At 39.8% G+C, this 25802-nt stretch overlaps 1 protein-coding gene across 1 annotated transcript in view; it reads right to left on the bottom strand.

Moving 5' to 3' along the window:
- The window catches only part of TTC17 (tetratricopeptide repeat domain 17), a 55134-nt gene that overhangs the window by 941 nt on the left and 28391 nt on the right, over positions 1 to 25802 (bottom strand). The window contains 8 exon segments of the mRNA XM_082761683.1: positions 2379 to 2522; positions 4532 to 4651; positions 6416 to 6499; positions 6970 to 7129; positions 7440 to 7560; positions 9949 to 10114; positions 10716 to 10966; positions 11580 to 11747. Of these exon segments, the coding sequence (XP_082617809.1) occupies positions 2379 to 2522; positions 4532 to 4651; positions 6416 to 6499; positions 6970 to 7129; positions 7440 to 7560; positions 9949 to 10114; positions 10716 to 10966; positions 11580 to 11747 (1214 nt within the window).

Here is a 25802-nt window from a genome sequence, read left to right as displayed (position 1 = left end):
ACTATGAAATAACCTTTAAAAAGCAGATTTCATCCAGAATTGACATAGATCAAAACTTTGCATTCTTGTATGATGCAAAAATATCAACTTTGCTAAAAAGGTAACATTTTTAAGAACACGCTTGAAATTAGTATAAAAAGATTACTCAAACTAAGGAAATTAAAAAAATCAACCTAATAATTTAAAATCTTACAGTAGCTAGACAACCTGGACTCCAGAATGGTAGTAAGAAGCATTCATGGTGTAGTAACATTTATTTTTAGAGTACTGAAATCTGATTATCTATACCACCCCACTTTTTTTTGTTTATTAACCAGGAAAAAATGCCAACTTCTAATAATGTCTTAGAAGAAAAATATGAGAGGAGAAAAACAAAAACAAACAAACAAAATGTGGGTTTTTCAGTCACTTTCTACATTTTTTCCTCCTCTTTTCTCTTATAGGAACTGAGCTACTCCTATGACATATTTTTGGGACTGTGAATGAGAATTTATTTATTTTCCAAATCTACTAAAGGGAACCACTAAAAGAGCTTTCAAACAGATGCTGGACTTGGGTGCTTTTTCTCTTAAACAGCATATTCAGTATTTCCTAGGGCAAGACTATTGATGAACTACTGGTAAAGAGCTAAACCAACACTGTCATGTGAAAGCAGGCAGCACACTGCACAGCATTTCTAGACTTTGAATTTATTTTCTTTCTAAGTAAAAGAAGACAGAAGTATGGGCAGACTCCTGCTTCATACTTACAACTCCCAGGATCTCACTCTAAGCATTACCTCAACTTCAGTCGTGTTCTGTTTCTTGGTAACTATTTGTACAGTCCAGGTAACATTCACCTCTAGCCACTTTATAAACACTAGCTAGATCAATGAGTCGTGATTTAAAAAAAGTGTATTTTAATACGGTTTCAACAGGAATTACATCGAATATCCCATATTAGGTTATGGGAGCACTGACAAACAAATGAAAACAAGAATCATATTTTTCCATTTTTAGATGTAGTTATTTCCTTGCTGTGATCTGATATGACTTTGAAGTTCTTTTAGATTTATTTCCCACAGCATTAGTTTCTATAACATCCATCTGAAGTTCTCAGTCCTTAAAATGGCCAACAGTTTCTGCTTTTTAAGGCAATTTGCTGAAAAGTCTTGCACATAAAGGAATGTTGACCTCTACAATGCTATACTATTAATTAACATGGTGTCTTTTACAACCTTGTTGCCAGGGTCAGCTCTCAAATACAGATGGCTAAATATGAAGAAAATAAACTAACTTTTCTTTATATCAGTGTAAGTTGATCCAGAAGATAAGTTTGTCCTGTTGCTAGTCATTTTATGTTATGAATGTGGCTTCACTGAGAAATCTCTCATAGCCAGGAGAATAAAGTTATTCTTAGGCCCTGTTCTAACTTGAAAGACATTCAAAACTCATGCATCAAACTTCTACTTCATTTCTTTCTACTGTGAGAAGTAATACCTTAATAGAATAAAGTCATTCCTTTCTTCAGTTTGTTTGCACTGTGTGTTTGATAGCACTGCGCATTCTGCTCTTTTCAACCCTGATTTCCCACAATACATGACCACCTGCTCAACTTTCCTTGTTATCTCTAAGATTCACTCAATCAGAAGAGTGAAACATTAAGGACAGATCTACAACAAGTACTAAAAACTGGCAGGGGTACATAGGAACACGTGTAATTGAAAATATTTCTGAAGCAGACATAGATATTAGCTATGTTTCAGTTTAATGGTGTCTCTCTTACCTTTCAAATATACCGGCCCTGTTAAAGATGAGAATAAAACACGAAAGAAACAATCCTGCCTTTGTAATGTAGAAGGAATGAACATTTTGCATTTACAGGAAATACTGAAAGCTGACTTGCAGATTAGAATGTATAGGCAGTATGAAGAAATTTAAATGAAATCTGTAAACTATTTTGGGTGTTGATAATTCAGATACTGAAGTTAAACATCCCTTGTGTTTGTTCACTGCAGCAGCAAACTGTGTTTTACTAATTATGTTAAACTAAGCTCTCCAGGATAAAAACTCAGCTTGTCATTAATTTCCCAGTATTACAAAAATATCCTGTGTTTAGATGGGAAGACAACCAAAATTATCAACTGTTTGCTATTGTCTTAACAAAGCTTTGCAGACAGCATCCTGAAGCCAGATTGTAAGAACACTGGCCTTCAAGAATTAAATGAGTAATAGAGAGCTTTGATGGTCTTAAAAAGTACATTAAAAAAATATATATTCTCTTCCTGATCCCTCCCTTATTTTGTGAATGTTGATCTCTCAAAATTCCAACTTGTGGAAACAGGATTTGTATATAGACTTTACCAAAGACAAGACACAGACAGGGGACAGCACACTCACCATTGCTACGTAGACATTTGCCAGCGTGAAATGATTAACCACAAAGTGCGGTGCTATTTCCACTGCCATGGTAGCCACGATGATGGCATCATTCCAAAGCCTGGCATTGTGGAAGATGTTTGCTAGGCTTATTAGTGGTACATCCTGGAAGAGAAAGCGATAAACGGTGAGGTTCTTTCCACTGAAATAGTTTCAGGATCAGGAAGACAGAAGGCTCCACCACCTGGCCACTCCACTATCTGATCACTTTTTGAAGGTGATGAATTCGACTTATTTTACTATAAAAAGGGCATTTCAACCTGAGTTATAAACAAACAAACAAAAAACCCTCTTATAAACACATCTGCTCGCAAAAGTGATACACATGACTGTTGCATAGACAAGCGATTCGAAAACTAAACTCACATTAAATGTCCTAGTACATACATTTAATTTTTAGATGATGTTTTGTTAGTTTTCACCCAAAAGAAGAGATGCAGTCTAAGAGATGAGAGAAGCTGTTAGTCTAACCCCCCTCCTTCAGCTGTTGCATAGAAGGGGAAGGAACAGGAATAAAAAGGGAAAGCAGGGAAGTGAAAAAAAGGGTCTAACCATTAGCACAGCTGGCACACTGTTTTCTATCCTGCTTCTGGTACAGAATTCCTGTAGGATGCTGAGTAAAAGCTATAAATAAAGTTTTCTCAGGTAGTCACTGATGTTTTTATTTTCTGAATTTCTAGACTGTGACCGTGTCTGACTGACAAAATTGTGGAGCCCTGACAGCCATAACAAACTCTCTGGGAGCTTCACATCTACAAAGGACAAAATACTACTCAGAAGCAAGTCTTAGATGCCCTCAACAGAAGAATAAAAAATTCTGTAGGTATTTGATCCCTGCCACAGTTTTGATACTATGCAGATACTGTGGAAGTGAGAATCACAAAAGAAGCCCACAGGAAAATTAATTATCTTTTATTTAGATGAGAAAAGGTGAGATGAAGTAGGGAGAGCACATAAAGCCAAGGAGAAGGATTAAACAAAATAGTAAATAGCAATTCATTCAGTGTTAACTCTCACTGAGTTCAAGTTGCAGCTAAATCTTTACAAACAAGACCCCCAGTTTTATCTGGAGGCATGGGGGCAACTTCAAAAGGACAAAAACAAAGCACAAATTTGGTGTGAGTCCATCCCAAGCAACACTGTATCACACCGCTAGGAAACAGTCAGCAGTACCTACACCATAAAAGAAAGATAAGTAAATAAAATAAACAAGAGCATGTTGTGTTAGACCTTGGCTCCAACCTTGTTTTAAAAAGACAACGGCAAAAAGACAGAATTATAGGAGACAAAAGACACTCAGGATGTGGAGTAGGAATAGATCAACATTTCTTAGCTGAGGTATTTCTCCTGTTAATGGCTAAATATTCCTAATAATACGGAGTGCAAAACACTGTTGTCTGATTTTCAGAGAAGGATTTAAGACCAAGGTTCAAGAAGTGGTTTGTACTTTGCAGTGTTGCACAATTTGTTGTTCAGGTCCCAGAGTGAAATCTGCAATGTTGAGTTAGGGGCCAGTACTGCATTTACCAGTTTGTAAGGGGGAGCCTGGTGTCTAAGAACAGACATCCCTGCTCAGCATCTCATGGGGCAGGGTGAAGGGTATACAGAGCACTTCAGACAGCTGTAACATTAAACAGGAGACTGTCCCAAATACTGCCCTTTTGGCCTAAACCACAAAACTGCTGCACAAAGTCAGGCACTACTCAGCCAAAACACTTACACTTTAAGCATTTACATTATTCCTTTAGAACTCGCCACTTCCCCCCTTTAAAAACACAATGACAAGACATACTCCCCACATTTTAGGTTACAAGACTTGTACAGACAGAGGCTGACAAAGACTCAGTCCTACGTAACAGAGGGGAGTTCAAGCCTGTATTGCCCAGAGGAGTGTCAAACCCACTGAATTGCAGGAAATTCCTCTTTTGTAGTTGCCCACACTCAACACGTGGTGAGGGTCTTGAGGTTTCACCACAGCTAGCTGATGTCCAACACATTACAGACACTTGATGTGCACAATTCTGGCCTTAACAGTTTGTGAAAACTCCATATGGCTGTTACACAAGCAAAACGTGATTTCATCCCTGTAGCAGGCAGATGTGATGTGTACACACCTTCATGTGATGGGGTGCATAGTGCAGCGCTTGCCGTAAGCAGTCAATTGCCTTCTTTCCTTGGCCCTTCACCCTCCAGTACAGAGCAGCCATGCTAGAGAGGACCCACGAAGTCTGATTCTGGCAAAAGAAGAACACAAAACCCAGTCATGCAAACACCTGTAGTGAACAGACTCCTTGTCTTTCACTCTTTGAATTTACTTGATATACTGAGGGTGGAGGGTGTTACACTTAACAATAAACTATTCACTGGCTCCCCAGGAACGCAGTCACTGCACCAAGCCTGTTGGAGTTTAAGAAGCATTTGGACTGTGCACTTAAGTCACATGGTCTGAATTTTTGGGTAGACCTGTGTGGTACCCGGAGTTGGACTCGATGATCCTTGTGGGTCCCTTCCAACTCAGGATATTCTATGATTCTGTTTCTATTCCAAAGCGTCAGAAGGAGTTTCTCTACCACATATGCAGCAGCCAGGTCAATGAGACTGCCATATGAAACACAAATTCCAAATGCAACATAATTTTCTTAAGGGAATAGCATCTTAATAGCTTTATACAGCAACAACAGTTTCAGCAGTCACAACAGCTTCTAACCAGCTGCCAGGTGCTGAGCATTCAGATGCATGCACGCATTACCCTGTATAAATCAACATTCTTAGCTAAGTTAGCTGACTGGACTCCTCGGAAAGAGAAAGGGTGCTGTGGGATGCAGCCCAGGGCAGACGCCTGAGCAGTCTCGCTGACCGAGCTTGTTGCCTCTAGTTGGCTGACTCCCATGTCACGTGTCAGAAGGGAAAATACCATGCGCTTGAATTCTGTGGACTCAGACGCTTTAAATGAATGTTTATGTTCACATATGCAATTAGATAAGTAGCCATCTTGATTTGTTTGATTAGCTCTTGTGAATAATGAATGAGACTGGTACACAGAAAAACTGCATTTTATTTCCAGCACTGCCAGCCTCAGTGAGAACTTAGTTTCTGGTCTGTCAGTACTAAATCTTCAGCTAATTTGGATAAAGCTTCTTGTCTGCAGGGGGAAGCATAGCTTGTAAAAGAAAAGTTGGCACATCTGAAATCAAAAGGAACTAAGATTTATAATGTAGGCATAAGAGTAACATCTTCACTTTTTGGGAACAACAAAGGTATACTGGCTTTAGTTTCAAAGCATAGTAAGTTCTTTTGATGGCTTTCTAGAATAGGCCAGGGGCACCAAGCTGTTTCGGTTGTACTCTTTTGTATGATAGTTTGGAACATCCTCCTTGCACTGTAAATACAGAACAACAATCCCTACATCCCTATCCACCTTGTACATCCTGGGAAAAATATGTTCCTAATCATCTCTCCAGCAAGAACAGGAACTGCAGCCTCACACATGGTGCTATACCTCTGCCTGAAGGCATCTGACACTTCAGTTCAACACTGCATAAGGTAAAAGGAAATAAGTAAGAAAGAGAGGAAGTCCTTGCCTGTCAGCTGCCTGCCTGCCAGAAGTGCAACTGGAAGAGTTGAGCCATGGCTTAACTCTGACTTTCTATAAGCTCCAAGCCAATGTTGTATCAACAGAAAGAGGATTAAGAACTGTTAAAATAATTTAATAAATATCAGCAGCTAGCAATACGGCTCAAAACAGGGCTGGAAATACACTGGGAATATGATATGCTTATGTTTTAGTAGAAAGGTAGGCAAGAGACCTGGCAGCGGGACTCGCATCTGTAAGAAGAGGATATAGCTCAAGAAAGTACCTGTGAGGGCCTTAGAGAAGCTGAAAAGACACAAATCTTTGGTCCAAGTAGTACTGCATTCCTTAACTGGAATGTCAGTCATATAGTTTGAGACTGGATAAACTGCAGCCAGACACCATTCTTTTTCTCACTTACACGTACCTTTTCCAAAGCTTTGGCTATTCGAGTACCAACTTGTTCTAATGACTGTGGTGAGTACTGGTCCTTGCCAAGATTCTGTAACACCTGTGAAAGAGGAAAAACACGTCCTGAGAGGATGGAACCTGATAAGAGATGCCCTTCACTTGTCTGCTTGTTTGCTGCTTTTTTACCCAGCCTTTTACAAATGCCCTAACTTGTTCCATCCCAAACATCACTGTATACCTTGAGTTAATACTATCTGTATCATCACGTAGCTTTTTAATTCCATGCTGCTGTATACTAGGAATGCTAGAAATTTATGTGTTCTTCATTGATTTTTTCTTCTATTAATTCATCAATACAGAGGCACTACTGGTGTTTTAGGATTTCCCTCAGCCCAAATCACAGAAGGCTAGGAAAACAGTCTGGTAAAATATTAGTTGTGTTGTTCTTATAGTTTTATCCAGGTGTTCACTCGCTGAAGATACTTTCAGAGACAGGGCACCGAAGTAAATGTACCTCGAATCTGCCATGGTTTGGTCATTTTTGTGTGAGAACCTTCACCTGTGGCATACCTCTTTAAGTTGACTTTCTCCAGTGTAATGCAAGCTTGCTCGACTCGAGACACCTTGCAGGTGGTCCAAAGTATGCATACTGGCTGGTAGATTAGGGTTGCAAAGGGGCTCCATGGCTGGTTCTTGCAGCTGCGTTGCAAAATCGATGTGTTCTGTAATGCTACAAAGGTAATGAACTGAATCAGTCGGGAGAAGAAAGGCAAGAGTCATCACAAAGTTCCCTAGTGAGTATAAACTGCCTAGAATCTGGCAGAATCTCCTTTGAGTAGCTTAAGAAGCAAGAGAAACTGGATCTTCAGTCTGCTGTTGCGCTTTTCTTTACAAGTGGAATAATGAAATACCACATAATGTTTTCAAACTTCTTTGAAATTCTAATAGTTCTTAAAGAACTTTCAGTTAATATACACTTGAGGCCATACAGCTGTCTTGCTTTGTGTGAGTGACTTACGGTCCACATATAAGATACTTACTCAATGTTTTTAGCAGAAACAGCAAGCCATGTGCTGGCCACAGTTGTAAGCTCTACCCTACGGAGTTTCAGGCATTCATCAGGACTTGGCCAGCCAAGGCTACGATAGTCACGCTTTTTTCCTAGAGAAAAAAAAAAACATCCAAAAAGTTAAGAGAAATTCTCTTGAAGCAAAAAGAAGCAAAAAGACATTCTGCTTTAGTACAATGATTTACAAAATACTTCATAGCAGCAGATACATTCCCTACATTACAGAAGTCACAGTCCTGCAGACAGATTTCTTTAAGAACAATCCCCAAACTAAATATGCTAAACGAAGCTCATTGGATTCAAAGACAGAAGTGGATCCTATGGAAGACAGATTTGGAGGTCTCAAAAAAATGTTTTATTATAATTTTTCAATAGCTACAGATTAAGAACAATCACCGTTCTTGTTTACATGATGTCTCTACTTAGATGTCCTTAAAGAAAGTTCGTAAGTGAGTCATCATTTATGTTCTACACCTACAGTAAGAACTAATAGAAGCTGATAACTCCATCTTCTGACAATTTCAGGTGAAATATACTGCCATTTCTTATCACTGAATATTAGGACAGCCACTAGCTTATATTGCATTCTTCCACTCAACACAGCAACATTTCTGAAAACTAGTAAGCGATTACACATTTTCAGATTTGATCCAAACCCTACTGAAATCTTTTCCTCATGAGTGTGGATATGGTACCAGATCCTACAAACCTGGATCCTACATGTTAAATGCTAGGAAACATTTTTGTCTTGCATCAGAAACATCTGAACTGTTTTGAAGGTAAGAAAGATTCACTGTAGCCATAAATCTGCAGAGTGGGAGGCCAAGTTCAACAACGTGCAGCTGTCTCACCAGGTACACATGCAGTATTTCAGTACCTATTTGTGGTTACCTACATTTTTGACCATTTGGATGCAAATCCTATTTACTTCAAAGGAAGTGTTTCACCACAATTTTGCAAAATAATGACAAAGCCTGCATTGCCACGTCTTTAGTAAAACGTTCTGACTAAAGGAAAGCTAATTTTGTGAAACACTGGGAAACCTCAGAAGGAAAAGATCCTTTCTTGTCATCAGCACCTTGCACTACCCGATTACGAGTTAACTATCTGCATGAATGGCAAAAGATAGTGAGAGGTATGGAAATGCTACATAGGGATAGGTAAGTAATCAAAGCACTAGTTAGATAGAGGACAGATAGCTTCATTTCCCTGTTCTCCTAGGAACTCCCCAGGAAACCTCCAATGTGTTACTTAAACTTTCAGTGATTTAGTTCTCGTGAAGAAGATGTCAGCAGACCTTGCCTCTCAGGAGCGCTAGGAAGTTAATGACTTTACAGCTGAGGGATGCTATATAATAAACCCATAAAAGTAGCTCGGGGAGAAAAAATACACTGAGGAGAGGAAAGGTGTGTGTTCACAAATTATAGTTTGTTTTCATGTAATCTTCTCTATTTAAATATTTAATTCAACAACTTACCTTTGTCAGATGCTTAAAAAGGAGTGTGTTAAAGATTTAATGTAAAAGACTTCAAAATGTGAACTCACATTCTAGGTCAACAAATTGTCAATGACTAAAATGGATTGGAGAACACGTTTTTGCTTACACATCAACCCTACAGCATTAAGATTTTACATCCTTTGAAATCAAGGTAAAACGAGAAGTATGGGGGAACCATTATTTTGGCTCTTCTAGCATCATTAGGTTCCACAAGTTCCAAATTTTATTCTAAGTAACCATGTGCTGATGATTTCTACCCACCTGAATAGACCAATGGAACTAGCATGCATTATCTTAACAGCTCTCCTCTCTGGTACCTGTTACTTAAGTTGCAAAACCTCCACCTCTCCCTGCAAACCTCCTCACCTACGCTGGTGCAAAACTGTGCTCTTCTTTAGCTCCAGTCTACTGGAAGACAGCATCTGAATTTTCTCTTCTAATATCACCAAATGAATCACAGCAGGATGTAAAGCTTTATATTATTTCTACTAGACCAAGTTCTCTGCTGTTTGGTTTTGAATTGCCTTTTTTTTTATATATTTATATTTTGTTATATTTAATTAATTCAAGCTATCACCCTGTATTTGTCCCTGAAGGTCTCTCTCATCTGGTAAATAAAGCAACTTTACTGCCCATTCAGTTTTAAAGGAAAAAGTCATCCCTTCCACCACCACCCTCTTGCTACTTCTACTGACATTATCCACGTCTTCCATTCTCGCCTTTTATCACTTCATCCCCAGAAGTTCTGGCAATTAACATTTTTCATTCAGCCAATAAAGGTATGCTGTGCATCATGAAGGAGGTGCTGATAGAAGAGATTTCTTAAAATCCCACATTCCCATCTAGAAGGTTTATTTCACTATGTAGTATTTGTGATGCATATGTATGATAATAAACCCGTATAATATAAAAGCTGCAAAGAAATAAACCACAATATTCCAAAAGGTGCAAAGGACAGCTTTTTCTAGTTGCAGCAGGTTACCTATTGGTCCAGGAGAAGGTATCTTTGGTCCACTGATCTCCAGGGCAGTTTGGTAGAAATTTTCATTTTCTCCATTAATCCCCTCTTCTCCGTGTCTCCTGACTGGCTCCTGGAGATCCAAACTATCAGCTTTTGGTTTCTTTAAACGTTTGACCTGAAAAGTGATCTACCAAAAGGACAATATTGTCCAGGTTAACATTAAGAAGCAGCATTAACATTATCAGCTACAGTATGCTACCTGTTTTAGCCCAAAGATTCAATTTTGAAGATATTACAGATGAGATTTCTTTCCCTTCCCATCTCAACCCATTCTCACACAACACACACACAGTACACAACTACATGTACTACCTCTAATGTAACAGAAAACAATTTAACTGCTGGAGAAGTGAAACATGTTTTTCATTATATATTTTGTTTGTAACATGATGACAACAGGTATTGCGCCATCTTCATGCTAACCAGAACTTTTGTTTAAAAACCTGTTGCCTTTGCAACTAAAAGCAGTAAGTTTGAAGGCACACAGCATCGTTCAACATCTAAGCTCTTGCTGTTGAGAATTAACACCAATGACATCAGTTTTAGTGATGTGGAAGCCTTTAGAGATTGAAACTACTTGTTCATTTCACTCAAACCATCTCTTAGACCCACAGATGAAAATCATGAAGATTCTATCTAAACCAGTGCTAAAACCCACAAACTGTCCTAGCCTTTCCCTGCACAACAGTAAGCTGGTGCAAGATTTTTATGAACTGATCCAAACTTACCCATTCAGCTTCGTCATCATCACCACAGTCCCCAAAACAGGAGCTAGCCAGTCCATCCTGAGCTCCCTTTTTTAGGACACGGATTCCCTGCAAGTCCATCCGACGACCTTTTACCTCCAGAGCCCCTTCAAAAGCTTCCTGAGGCCATGAGTTTTCAAACTCATCCACCAAAGCCAGCATCTCTTCAGACATATGATCATCATCTAAACCCTCCACTCCTTCTGAATCATTGCTTTCTGGAGTAACTGTGTCTAAAATGGAAAACCACAGAAATGTCAAAAATTCTTTACTTACTGCATCCGTGAATTGTACAAAAAAAGTTTCTTTTTTTTTTTTTTCTTTTTTCTGTGACCTCACTCTTCCACTTGCATTAACTGAATACTCACTGCATGCTGCAAAACCAGAATGGGACTGGAGAATGCAGACTTGCCCAGTGCAAAAAAGCACCAACCATTGCTTCAGAAATTAACACTTCCAGAGCACTTCCATCAGTCTCCTTTCCAGACCAAAGTTCTGCCCATTCAAGGGTGACTTTTCAAAGATGAATTTTCTAGGCATATATGCATTAAACACTGACTAATGCTCTCTGTACCTTAACCACAGAGACTGAGTTCCCTCACTACTGCCTGGCACAGCTGATAGAGAATTTACTAAGGTACAACCAACATGTCTTTGTAGAATTTTAACCTTTTATTTCATGCATTTTTATGCCAGGCTTGGATAAGAACAGTGAACAGAATGAAGTTTTAAGGGTTATTTTTCACTTGAGAAGAAATGTAGCTTTCTTCGAGGAAGGAAGGCAGCTCTTTGAAAAATCTAGAAACTGATTCACCTGTCAGTACCAATTTTGTTACGCTGACTTACTTTCCAGTCTCAGGATGGAGGGATCCCTTGCTGAACCCTGAGTAAGGACTTCTGGATCTTCTGTACCTCCCTCAGAGTGTCCTTCTGCCACTGCTGTGACTGACTCATGGTGCTCAAAGTATTTCTCCTTGTCATGACTGCCATCTAGATTTTTCTCATGACAGTGACCTGAAAGAGAGGAATTTATTGATATACCACATAAAACTGCTCCTTTTAGACAGGAGGAGCAGAAACTACAATCTTCTGGTTTTCTACATACAGAGTAACAGTACAATTCCACAAGGTACCAAAGACATTGCTAAGAAAAAACAAAACCAAAAAACTGTTCTGCCTCTTCACAAGGCAGATCACCTAAAACAGTTACTGATAATGTACTTAGGTATACACTGTGAGTTACCAATGAAAGAAAACTCAGGTATCTTTTGACAGGTGGTGGCACAGTACCTTGGAAATCATTCTATGTTGGTAGCAATTCCAGTGAGTGTTCCAAAGCATATTTTCAGTGACACTGGACCATACATGGGGGTTGCCTGCCGTATGAACCTCGCTAGACACTATAATGCTCACGGTGCTTATGTTCACCTTGTCAGCCTTCCAGGTGGGGTTTTGAAAGAGCTGAGCCCCCCGTGACTCCCCCGCAGCTCCACAGGTACCGAAACCCGCATTCCCCACATGCTGCGAGGGGCAGGGAGGTGCCCCTTACTTTGTGGCACAACTACAGAGCTGACACACAGAGCAGGGCCCTGTCTGCAGCCTCCGTCTGTCACTGAGGAGGAGAACAGATATTCTGTGCACCGAGCTGTTGCTGCTTGAAAATCCCTCCTTCCTCCTTTCCATCACCTGTGAGTGAAAATAGCTTCTGTACACAAGTGAATTAAGAAGCACATAGCGAATCAAAGAGAGATTAAACTAAATGGAAGATTATCAAGTGTGTTCCCCAGTCTACCCTTACGAGCGCTAACCCCATTGCTCGATTCATACGGAAAGCGTTATTTTTCCAGCTGGCAGCGTGTACCACAAAGAATATGAATGAAGATCAGTGACTCCTTTTTCCTCCACACAGTGATCCCATGCTCTAGAAGAATGCTTTTAGGCTTCACTCTTTATCAGGCCGGGATGCAGAGAGGCTGGCTGTAACTCTCAGGAAGGTGTCACCCATTCCACCGCTTCCCAGCAGCACCGAGCTGCAGCTTTTTACTGCATGCTCTGTACTTCTGCAGCTGCCAACACTCGGGTGACACCTCGGGAGGAGAAACAGACTGGTATATTCGCGGGGTTATTAGCAAACACAAATATATTCACCTGTACTCATAAATCCTCCGTGAAAACTATTTCTTGCCTTACCTTTTCTGCTATATATAAAAAGTCAAACACGGCTATTAGATGAGTAAACGTTCAAAACAGAAGCTGTTAACTTCAGAAACTGTCCTAACATCTGCCATACAATTATACTCTGCCTTTCCTACTTATTCTATTAGTCAGTGTCTCTTTCTTTAATCCTCTCCTTACCTCCCCCCCCGTGCTGTCAATAAAAAATTAATTGGTTTCATTAAAAAAAAAAATCTCTCTTCAATATATGGAGATCCTCATGATTAATTCATGAAGAATGGTGTGCACAGAACCCTGAAGATGAAACTGGTCCTCCTGCCTGACATCAAAACCAGCCTGATTTTGATGCAAGTCAGGTGCTTCCCAGCAACGCGATGACCACCATTCCCTCTGCTGAAGGTCAGCTCATCACTGAGGTGTGTGTATGTGTGTGTGAGGGGGGCAGCAAAGGGGCTGAAATACAGTCAACTGTTTTTAATTGAGATAAAAACACCAAAATGAGAAAAAAAGCTGGAAATAGCAAGCAGGAGGAAAAAAAAAAAATGATGCAGACACTTAAAATTCTACTTAAGACTAACCTTGTTAATATTAATTTACAAACACTGACAGCTAAAAACAGATGATGGGAGTGCTGGCTTTCTTGGGATCTGAGAGCTGCTATATATAGAAACCTGAGTGGCCTCATTTTTCCAAATTACTGCTTCCAGTTGCCTGATGTCACAGGAGGAAAAAAAAAAAAAAAAAAAAAAAGCTGGTTGAAAAGACAATGGAAGTTTAAGATCTCTGATGTGCTTACCATGAATCTGGTGGTACCAAAACACCGCAAGTCAGAATTTTACAGCTTGTATCAGCTGCGTGCCTGGAGAACAACTGGGAAGAACACCAGGTACGGGTGTCAGAGCAAGGGAACAACGCAGCCCGAGACTCCAGGAACATTCCCTGGCGGCAAAGCATTGCTTGCGTCACTTCAACACTTGGTGCACACTAGCTGTGTGAAGGACAACAGCAACTGCAACCCTAGAAATGCTCAGTTAAATAGCATCTATAGATGATCAGCCTCTGCTCTCCCTTGGGTATTACAAGGCCTGGTTACTTTGGTCCAGTCAATGGAACAAAGATGCTAGAGACAGGACACAACATGCATGTGGCTTTCTGCACTTTTACTCAACTGAAGGAAATGAGACAAATAAATAGTTTGTGCCTGTTTAATATAAAAACTGGAAGGAAAAAGTGAGAAAAGTTCCTAAGCTATACAGCATACCCATTGGTTAGAAAAAACAAATACAGACTCTACACTGAAGCCTGGGGTTTCTAAAGATGGAAAGCAGAAAACTCTATTATATACATGTATTAAAAGGTCTCTACCTCTCATGTCATTTGAGCCTGTAATTTTTTGGGCCAATGTGAGAGCACTTGGCCAGCACCACCACAACACAGAGTCATTGAACGGTTTGGGTTGGAAGGGACCTTAAGGATCATCTAGTTCCAACCCCCCTGTCATGGGGGGGAAGGGTGTGTGTGTGCGCCTTACACTCGAAATACAGAAAAGCTCTGCTAGATCGTCCTTTCCATCTAATATTATCCATCTGCTTGGTCTTCAGGACCCCTCCTGAATTTCCACCAAAGCTTTAGTACCTACCAGAGCCAGTAAAGCTAATAAAAAAAAAAAACAAAACCAAAGCAAGTAGTTTGAATTCACGCTTGTCTTCTGGTGCACACTCAAACCTGTTATTCCTCCAAATGAAATTTAGTAATTTTTTTTTTTTTTTAGTAGCAGGTGTGACGTATCACTGAGCTCAATGGAGAGAGGTTTGATTCCCTGAACGCAGGTGAAGAGCCTCATCTATAGACATTTCCAGAGCAGCGCACCAGTGAGTAGTCTTCTTTTCACTTTTGCTAGTCGCTGCTTATGCAGATGCAAAAAGACGTGAGTCAAACGATTAAAGAGGGTGGTATATTATCACTTTAGCTATGAAAATGAGTAATAATTAATGCTCTTATTAGATCATGTGAAAATTTTGGGGTGCTTGCTACGGAAAGGCAGGGTAGTGTTATGGGGAAATGCTGTTTGAGGGACCATCTAAACATCTAAAACGTGGGCTTTGACTTTCACAGCACTGTTAACTCCGGTGATTACACAGCACACATCCCAATTACCTTGACGTTTCAAGGTGAACAGATCATTTCGGAAAGATCCTGTAAGCTATTAACCACCACCGGGTTATTCTGGTCACATATGTAGTGGATATTTGGTGGCAAAATAAATTAACATTCTTTAGAATTACACATTTGCTATGGGGAAAAAAACATGCCAGTTATTTTAAGATTACTTTTAAAAGCAATAGCATGAGCAGAAACTAAAAAAGAGACCTATCTTTAGCAGATCTTGCTGCTCTGCTCACTTTAATTATAACTTATTGTGCTTTTATTAAGATATTTTTTTTTGCTGTAAAGTTCACGCCTTCCTTTTCTTACTATTTTCCTTTCTTTCTAATTACAGAAAGAATACATATTTACACTTCAAAAAATAAAATCACGTAACTGAGCTTTGAAAGTGGAAACTGCAAAGCACTTCTGACGGAACAAGGCTGTCGTCAGGAAGCGGCTCCAAGTGCAGGACTGAACCATGCTCCAGGAGCAGAATCAAAGTAAATTTTGTGCTTAGCACACACGGGAGTGTAAAAATAACGAAACATAACAAAGGAGTTCTCAGTTTCTTTTTAGTGGAAATGATTAATAGCGACAATTGGAGCAGGGAATTAAAGGCAGAAGAAAAGTAGAAGTTCTTAATTACAATTACCTCGCTACGCACTACTGCCATGCGAACGTGTGATAGGTCTATATTTAACTGAGGAGAAATACACAACTCTTATGAGATATTCACCGTGTACTCCAGGGCTCGAAAAAGACACAAAGCAAAAGGACAGGCTACATCTGCAGAAGCATAACAGAGAGGCCAAAAGCAAGCCAGCCCGCCCAGAGGTGAGTCCTGCTCTCCCTGAAGCCGATAACTTGACCAGTAGTTTCAAAGCACACCCAGGCTTTGTGATAATAATACAAATGTACCTCCAATATCTTTTACAGTTGTAATGCATTGGGTTAAGCATTAAAAATCGCATCTGCTGCCCTCATACCATCATAGCTATTCCTTTAGAATAACAAAGGACAGAGTGTATTAAGTTCCCTCTTGAGCTTCACGTTTTTTTACTGGAAGAGAATGATGACTCTAGTGCCCTAAAATTTAGACTAAGCTTCTGGTATGTTTTCTTCCCACATGGAAGCACTGTTCATTTTCAGCGTTTTTCCTTTAATATAAACCCTCCTTTGCAAAACTAAAGGTTACAAGACAAAAACTAACGAAACAAAATAACAAAACCCACAAACAAACAAAAACCAACAAAACCCAAACAATTTCAAGGGCATAGGGCAGGACATTTTTCTAACCAAAGAATTAAAGAGCACGAATAATGAAAAGCAGTATCAAGCATTTTACAAGTTTTCATCCATTCCTACCTCATCTTAAATTCCTCCCTTCGATGAGCAGCCAATGGCAACTTCTTTAAAGATGCTGAGGGGCACGCTCGAAAGCACGTAGTCATACAAGCTCGCTACATAACAAGCTTTGGTTTGGTGCACAGCAAACAACAGCACGATTTGCATGGTCAAAATTTAGACTTCAGCACACAAAAGGAAGCATACAAGAGTTCATTCTTTCGCTATTTATTCCAACAACAGGTTTACAATTAAGAGGATTAAACTGTAAAACAACTGTTCTCACTTGTAGGGAAATAGATTTTAATGTGATTTGTAGCCAAAAAGATGCCTCTAAATTGGCTTAGCTATAGATTTAAAGATTATCTATGTGTCTCATTACAGCAGTTCTGATTAAACCTTTTAAAACACACAGATGCCACCCATTTATAGCCAAATTTCTTGTTCATATTAACAGACAAAAACACCTCAGTGTTTTGTAACAGACTAGTCCCTAATGCAGACTGACAAAAAAACTCTCCTTATGAAATATAAGGAGGCGATAAATAAAACATGAAAAAAAGAGGCAGATAAACCTATTTAAATGTGAACACAGTGCAGTTTAAGAAGGGACATACCTCCAAAACTTTCCCAATTCAGCAATACTGTATAGCAGCACAGAAATCTTAAAACAAAACAAAGCAAAAAACCAACAGAACAAACAACCCCCAAAACATCTGTTCCATAATTAAAAACAGGGAGGGGAAAATCAAGGAGGTTGACTATCTGAAGCCTTCACTGTCCTCCTTCCTCGCCACCCACTACAATAGGAGGTTGTTTTATTACGACACATGTCTAGAAGCAATAACTTGCTTTGTGATGCCTGGGAACAGTGCCCAAAACATAGAAACATCTGAATTTAAACTCTCAAATCCTGCCTGTAGATAAGATAGACTAGAAATGTCTCTTTCAGGGTACTCTGGGACTACATATAGAGCAGCAAGGTAAGCAGCACTCCAGCCTGAATTTCAGTTTGTGCCTCAAAGATAGTGTTTTTTTTGTTTTTTTTTTTTTTTTTAATTTTTGTTCTGGAGAAAGCAAGCAAGCAAGATAAACAAGCACACGTAAATTTCAAAGACAAAGGCTTGTCCTCAGTGACTCCTCCAGCGTGCTAGATTTTTTTTTTTTCCCTAACATCAGATAAAACACCTCCTTAGTAATTTCTTAACATTAAATACCCGCCTACACTGGATTGCAGTATAATGTATGCTGGGAAGATTGAATGGCGAGTATTTGGTTCCTTGACTTCACACAATACACTTCTGAAACATGTTTCTGATTAAGCCATAGGAATTCTTGCTTTAAGTACCACTATGAAAGGAAAGGCAACAGTGCCCCGTGTTCGTTTCGCTCTTTTTATTTTCCTCCCTCCATCATAAGCCCCATACCTCTTCTTATGCTAAACATTAAATATTCTACAGGACTCAAATTTAAAAGGGGCTAAATACAAAAATAGCCCATTCATGAAAAATAAACCCTACAACAGCTAATGCAACCGAGTCAGCTCACTTTCCATTTCTCTCAACACACACAGAGACACTAGCGAGCCAAGGAACGGCCTTACCTGGATAGCTTTTGACCACGGTTGTCTGTAAGGTTTGTGCTATACGGGTGAATTTAAACAGTATTCTGCAGTGATCTGATTTTGTATTTTTTTTTAAAGAAAATATTTTTGATAGGCTTTGTTTTACGTTCATCTGTGCATCTCTTCAGTATATTATACTGCTCAGCCAGAGCAGCTTAACAGTCAAAATTGATCCACAACAATTGTTAGATTTGCTTGGGACAGATATTTGAGCAACATTGCTCCTAATTGAATACCAAAGCAAAGAGACACTGTCACAAGCAGCAAAAGAATGTGTTAACTAGCCAGGTAGGTATGCCCCTTACTCTTCTAAGACAGCTTTTAAGTGCTTTGTTTGTTTGATGGGCTACATTTTACACAATACCATTAAAGAGCAGAGCTGTTCCTGTAGATAAAATAGACAAAAATCAATTCTGGTTTTGAGGGAGCAATGAAAAACAATGAAAAACAATCAAAATATGGATTAGCTTTTTCAACAGTCCAGGTAGGCAACCCCTGCTGAAGGTTAGGTCAGGCAAGAATACTGCCAATCCCCCTAGTTTAGGATTCAAGAGGAAAACATTCTCCTCATGCTGCCAGTGTTGTACAAAGCTACAGAACAGCCCCTGCAAAAATGCATGGATTTTTCGAAGAATTTCCCATCTCTCCAGAACTGCTGCGTTCAAGAAGCACCTATCCCTTCCCCTAGGGAAACTTCGAATTGTCCTAGTTTCGGTCACTAGTAGCCAGAATGGATGATAGATTTCAAGCTTTGAGGACAGTCAGAGCACAGCAGATTCTCGCATGAACCAGGCAACCAACCTTAAAAGGAAAAACAAATCAATAAAGTAGACAGATCAGGGGTAGTTAAGTGCCTGGCACTCCATGGCTCAGCATGCAGTGCTCATTTTAATCTGAGCACATGGCACTGCATGCTGCTTTGAGACAATCTCAACATGACTCATTACAGGCTGAGGCTACACATCACCACTTTACAAGTTCTCGGATTCAAGCGAAGTGAGCACAGCCTTCAAGGTCTTGGCAAGTTGTTAATGAGACCAAACCACGTACTGTCAGTTCTCCTGTACGTGGGGGCCACACGTTCTTTCTCTTCCAAATATACTTTAACCAAATCACTAATTCAGTCTGGGCACGTTCACTACGAAGTTGTTTGTACAAACACAAGCCTGTCAAACATTTGCAGTTGTTGGACCTTTTTAAAAAGGCCCAGCTCCGAGGAGAGCACACCATGCAGGATTAGCAAGAAATTTTAGCAGCTATATGCAAGAAATCACCACTGGCAACAGCAGCATCCTAGAAGAAGATGAAGACAGAAAACAGCAAACGTGTCATTTTCTCTACATTCCTATCACAAAAATGCACCAAGAGCATTGCAGAGAAATGTTAATAAACCTGACAACTGCAAGTATCAGGTTTTGGAAGATTTGGTTGGAAAGAGAACCTTCTCACTTCCATTCTAAACCCTGACGATCCTCCCATTACATACATACGGATGCTGAAGTAACTGAAAGATCCAGACCTCTATCATGAAGAATCACCTGCACTATAAAGGCAGATAAAAATAGGAATTGTCACACTATGTTTAGTCTAATACTGTACTACTTTTCCTTTATATGTTAAGAGTTTTGCATCAGTAAACTCTTGCTGAACTCTCTCTCCATCATGCTCTCTCTGTCCCCTCAGTTCTCCTGAAGCTGAGGCAACGCCTTCTTTCTCCTCCCTCTGCTCCCCTGTGGCCTTCTGATCCCAGGAAAAGACAGAACGAATACAGCACGCTAAATATTGTGGGTACACAGCTCTTCATCGAATACGGTACAAAGTGAGACCGATGACTTTTGGGAACAGTTTTAGGTACACTGGCATGCTGTAAATAAGCAGAGCAAGCACATAAGCTAGCAAGACAGACCTTGCAGGATATACAGAAACTATCTAATGTTAGCACAAAAGAAGGCTGCAGACCAAATTCACCCACACCACGAGCATGTTTGACAAATGCAAAAGAGAATGACATTTAAGGAGTACAGTTATTCTTAAAACAGCATGCTCAGAAACTTTTAAGAGGCACAATGGCTTTCCAACAAGCAGTAGCTTGGAAACAGCGTGCATGAGCAGTGGGCTATGCAAACTCTGGAACACTGTTGTAGCTAAAAACGTGATGTTTAACGTAGCACTACATTCTCTGATTCTGTATCTTGAAGATCTCCCAGTCCAAGGTGTGTCTGACAGTTTCAGACACCTCCACCACCTAAGAACATCCGTCTCCAACAGGACAAAAAGCAGTCCTCCTCCCCTGTATCTCCCATCTGCCTGCTTTAGGCAAGACGTTTTCATTCTACGCAGGTACCATTTAACCTCCCCTTACTCCTTTAGCACTGCAGAGCCCAGGGAAGGTGACCTAGATCCCACCTGTGCAGCATCAACAGATCTTTCAGACGGCCTGGCGCTGCGTGACTCCCGTTGCCAGGGATTTGGGAACGAATTCAGCTCAATACCCAGCTCCCTGGTGAAACTCGCAGGGTGGACAACGTGTTCACGTGGGAGAGAGAGGGTGTGGGAATAAGCAACCCAACATTTCACTTCAAATGACAACAGTTGTTTTAGCATTGCTACTGTTTAAGACAGCTCACTTTCTCTGTGGTGCTACCTGGTTATTAAATAACACAAATACTTGCCTTGATGTGCTTCCAAGAGCTTTGACAACCCGTTTGTGTGCTTGATGGAATTCTGCTTGTTTAAAAAACCCACTTTGGGGACTACTCCTTTTGCACCAATTAACTTTCCTATAAGGTAGTGGAGAAACAGTAAAACCAACACAAATGAATGGTCACAGACCTAACGCTTTTCATTAATATACTCAAATAAGAGCACTAACATTTAACGGTGGTCTGTTTCAGAAGCACTCAAGAATTCTGCCTTTACATGATAAACAAGACAAAGAAAGAGAAAGTTTAGTTTTAAATATGAAGTAGTGTTCAGGTCAGAGTCCCGTGCAATTAGTGTAGGTTCTGGACTAACACTGTAAGTGATGAGCATCCTTGGGGCTGCACGATAAGGCAGCTTGAGAAGAAGGAAGCTAAAATGCCTGTAAAAAATGTCTAAAAGGACCTCATGCTGTAGAAAACAGAAACAAAATTTAGCAGCCCCTTACTAGGGACAATGGAGGTCATTGCTGGCTGGGGATCAGTGAGTAAGTGAAAGATGTTTAAGAATGTAAAGAGCAAATATTTCACATCTGTGTTTTAACACACGCTACTGTAAAGGAAATGTATGCTTGTTTTGTTGTATGGAGAGCTTTTGCTTAGTGTTTGAGTAGCTGAAATTGCTATAGGGAGCTTGAAATGATTGTAGCTATTAAGTTAAAAGTCAGAGGCTTCAATTGTGATGCTGATTTAAGTAAGTAATTTAATCTGTCTGTCAGCATACTATCAGAATTTCAAGCAGAGAAATTGACCTTTCAGGTCAACCTTTCTTTTTCAGGTCAACTTTCTTAAAGGTCTCAGCTTATTAGCTTTGTTAGAGTGTATGTGCTGGGGGACAAAGGGAAATGCATACACTGCTGAGTGTAAATACCTTTTCCCCATGTTTTATTTTCACAGGAAGCAGATGAAATAAACCAAGACTTTTGATTTCAGGTGGTATAGGGTGTTTGTTCCACAAGAGGGCACTGGAACCATACTTAAAGTGGATCATTAAGCTGCTGTGGAATACTTCACAGAACCAAATCAGAGTAAGAGGAGGTCTGTGCTGCTTTCACATACATACATACTTGCTACTTAGAAGGATTTGGAGGTCTTGATATTACAGAGGTATTCGTAATGTACTCACACTGCCTATAACTCCAGAGGAGCAGCAGGAAGGTTTCTGTAAAAGCACTACCCCACCAAGTGGTAAGACTAAAGATACTTGAAGCTTAAAACATGTCATGCTTCATGTTTTAAATACCAATTTATTAATAAGTTTAAGGTTTTGCATTTAGATCCTGTCTAGAAGAACACGAAGGGCATGATGAGCTCTTCTCGTCTGCACGAAGTGACTTGGGTTTGAAATTAAAAAAATCTGCCTAAAACAGAGGCAGTTAGAAAAAACTGCATGAGGCAGCAGCAGACAGGAAGGTAAAAGTAAGCATCCAAAAAAATCAGCACTAGTGTAACGCACTTCCAAAGTCCTGTACACTCATATGAAATAAACGACACCCTGTAATCTACTACCAGGCTCTAAGTGCAAAATTCGGATCCTATATTCCATTCACTGCACCATGCACACAACTCCCACTGACATCTCATGGCAGCAGGGCAAGGAGCTGTGTGTCTTGCTAGTTAGTGGGGTTCTCCTGAGGCTTTTGACAGGCCAAACAGAAACACCCCTCACATGGGCCTGCAATCCCAAAGTAGGGCACATGCAGCCTGTCCTGGTTTCAGTTAGCACAGAATTAATTTTCTTCCTAGTAGCTGGTGGAATGCTGTGTTTTGGCTTAGAATGAGAAGAGTGCTGATAACACCCCGATGCTTTAATTGTTGCAGAGCAGTGCTTATACTAAGCCAAGGACATCTCAGCCTTTGCTCTGTCCTGCCAACGGGCAGGCTGGGGGGTGCAGTAAGAGCTGGGAGGGGACAGACCCAGGACAGGTGACCCAAACTAGCCAAAGGGGTATTCCATACCATCTGACGTCATGCTAAACAATATATAGGGGTGGCTAGCCGGGGGGAGGGGGGCCGGACTGCTCGGGGTTAGGCTGGGCATCGGTCAGCGGGTGGTGAGCAATTGCATTGTGCATCACTTGTTTGTACATACTATTATTACTTTCGTATTATCCCCATTGTATCATCATTATTATTATTGTTATTATTATTTTTGTTATTTTTTTTTCCTGTCTTATTAAACTGTCTTTATCTCAACTCACGGGCTTCACTTTCCATTTCTCTCCCCCGTCCCAGAGAGGGAGGGGGGAGGGTGAGCGAACGGCTGCGTGGTGTTTAGCTGCCGGTCGGGTTAAACCACGACACAGCCCTGCTGCCATTGCTTTCAGAAATATTGAGGAAACGCTTATCAAAATAAGTTTTATGAGAGGCAACCTGTGACGTTCCAAGTCTTAGGTGAAACTTTCAGCGTACCAGGTACTGCAATGTGACTACTCTGTAGCTCTGACACACCTCAAAGGAGATGGATATAAGTCGTTAACAATGTGCTAAAGTGCTTAACAAGAGGACTAGGTGTCAAGCATCCCCAAGTAGCAACACATGATCTATGGGCTATGAGCTCTATGATGGGCTCCCAAAGTAACATGCTGGTGATCCTTGGATTGCTAAGCACACGTTTGATCCTAGTATTGACATATGAGCTGCACTGGCTCTGTATCTAAAGTCCCATACAGAAAGGTGTGTGGAAGTATTGTTCAGATTGCATCTTGTTGTCAAGACGTGAATTCCAGTCTGTCATGGAACTGAACAAGAACAGATCAAGTTGCTCTATGAATCTTTCAAGTCTACACGATATGAACATACTAAGGAATGCTCAAAGTGCAACGGGGAATATTTAATAGTAACATCTAAATATAGTTTGCATTTTTTTTTTTAGAATACTAAGTGGTTGAGTAATTGCATGTACAAGTAATAATCCTAGCAAAGGTTTGTGTTAAGTACTTAAGGTAGAAATTCAAAGTTCTCTCTCTACAGTTGTTTTCTTTGGTCTGAAGGATGAACTGAAAACTCCAAAATCTCAGGATACTTGTCAGATTGAAGTGTGAGTTCTGTGTATGCATTCTTGAAATAATTCTGGTTTTGGAGACAACTTCACTTTCACACAGCCTGTCAAGTTTCCTCTCAAGTCTGTTGAAGTTTACAGCAGGAGAAAAACATTTCCCCAAACCTTATGGAAATAAGATAAAAAATGGAAAGGTATATTTGCCTAACTGATTTTTGATTTAAACCACAAATCATTATCAAGGTTGAATTAAACAGCATGTTTATTTTATGTTCTGCAGAAGAACATTTACACTGTCAGGTTCACGCTTTCAGGTTTCTTGCACTCAGACAGAAGACGACCTAAAGGGTATTATAGACAGAAATGGAAGAGAGAGAAATATTAAGACACGAAGAGTCCCAGGAAAAGGCAAAAATACAGAGTAAAATACTTGTTAAATACTAAAATTCTGACATACAATGATCAAATGAATATGCTATGGCACATTCAGCTCTTTTCTTGAATTACCAGCTTTATGGATTCCTTAATAAACAATCAAAACCCACAACCTACCAGACAAATATATTCACGGTCACTTTGTTAATCTGTGGCCATGCTAGCAAAAAAAAGAAGGATAACACTTCATATGGGTTCCTCCTCACATTTAAGAAACACCAACTTCTTAAACTGCATATGCAGTGATAGTCATCTTCAAAATGAAGATCCTGGATCATGAATTAACGGAAACAGAAGCTAATATTCAGCCAAACTACAGGAGTACATTTTTAGGTCTTACAGTAAGATTTAATGAAGAAAACTGTAAAAGATTATTTTGTGGTTCAAAACCAGCCATTGTTTGTTATCTTCTCAGTTCTGTGAATGTATCTTTAAATTAGCCTTTTGGCTAAATTTCAAAATAGAGTTGCTTTCATTGAGGTTTGACTAGAACAATTTTAACCTTTTGAGTTACAACTTTTTTTTTTTTTTTTTTTAAAAAAGATCTTAATAAAAGACCTTAATAAAAAGTAAACAGACATGATTTTTTCTTTCACATTAGCAAAAGACACTCTTGAGATGAGAAGTTACATTTCTACTACTGCCTGTGGTATTGGGGTATGTAAGAGAAGGACAGTTCAGTGTTAAGGGACGAAAGGTAGCAGTGTACAAGCTGACGTTACGGAAATCAGTAAGAGACCCACCAGATGGGCCTTAATACCACTTCCTACACTACATTTAGCCAAACAGCATTCAGTTATCTGTACAACTGCTGTGCTGTCAATCAGCAAAAATGCAGAAGACCGTAGAAGATAGTATTAATCTGATGACATAGTCCTCAAATATCAACTACGCTGGAATCATCCATACCATATCAAGAAGTATGGATGACCTCTGGTCTATGCTTAGACAGAAGAGTTCTAGATGCTAAATCAGAGCAGCTTTTTCCGTGTTTTTCCTCTAGAGGTGGAAATATAAATAAAATAAAATCATAAAAAAAATAATCAGGGAAAGTCCTTGCAATACTAAAAATCAAAAGCATTATTGTCAAGTGAGGTTTTCATTTAAAAACAAAAGAAAGATTAGATGAAAAGACACTTAGTGACAATTTGGGAGAAATCTGGGATACCAAACATTGTGTTTGTAAAGGGCTTATTCAAGCAGCCACTAACAACAAAGCGCTGCATGTCAAATATTTTCAAATATTTTAGCTGGGAGAGATTAGGTTCAACATTGACATTCTCGGCAGATTTTTGGGGGGTGAAGAGCAGTGACCACAGGCCCCATATCAACAAAATACCATTGACATTATATAGTCTATTCCATATAGACTGAACACTAGAAAATGACATACAAAGTGCTGAACACACTGAAATGGTAAGACCTAAAACTAGAGCTGCTCTTTACCAATTTCTTCAGCTTTAAGAAAACAAATCCATCCAACTGCAAAATTTGAAGGGATGTGCAAAGGGGCCATTGAGTAGCCTAGCAGCAGCAGCTGTGCACTTCCATAAATACTCAGCCCAGCATTCCTCATTTACCAGTAAGAGATATCAGTCAGGCTGTTAAGGTATTACTGACATGCTCAGGAGGTAATTTGCACT

The sequence above is a fragment of the Aythya marila genome (genome assembly GCF_965140915.1).
Source record: "Aythya marila genome assembly, chromosome: 5".
In the NCBI taxonomy this organism is placed as follows: domain Eukaryota; kingdom Metazoa; phylum Chordata; class Aves; order Anseriformes; family Anatidae; genus Aythya; species Aythya marila.
The sequence above is the reverse complement of the archived record's forward strand: the minus strand, read 5'-3'. Positions and strand labels throughout refer to the sequence as shown.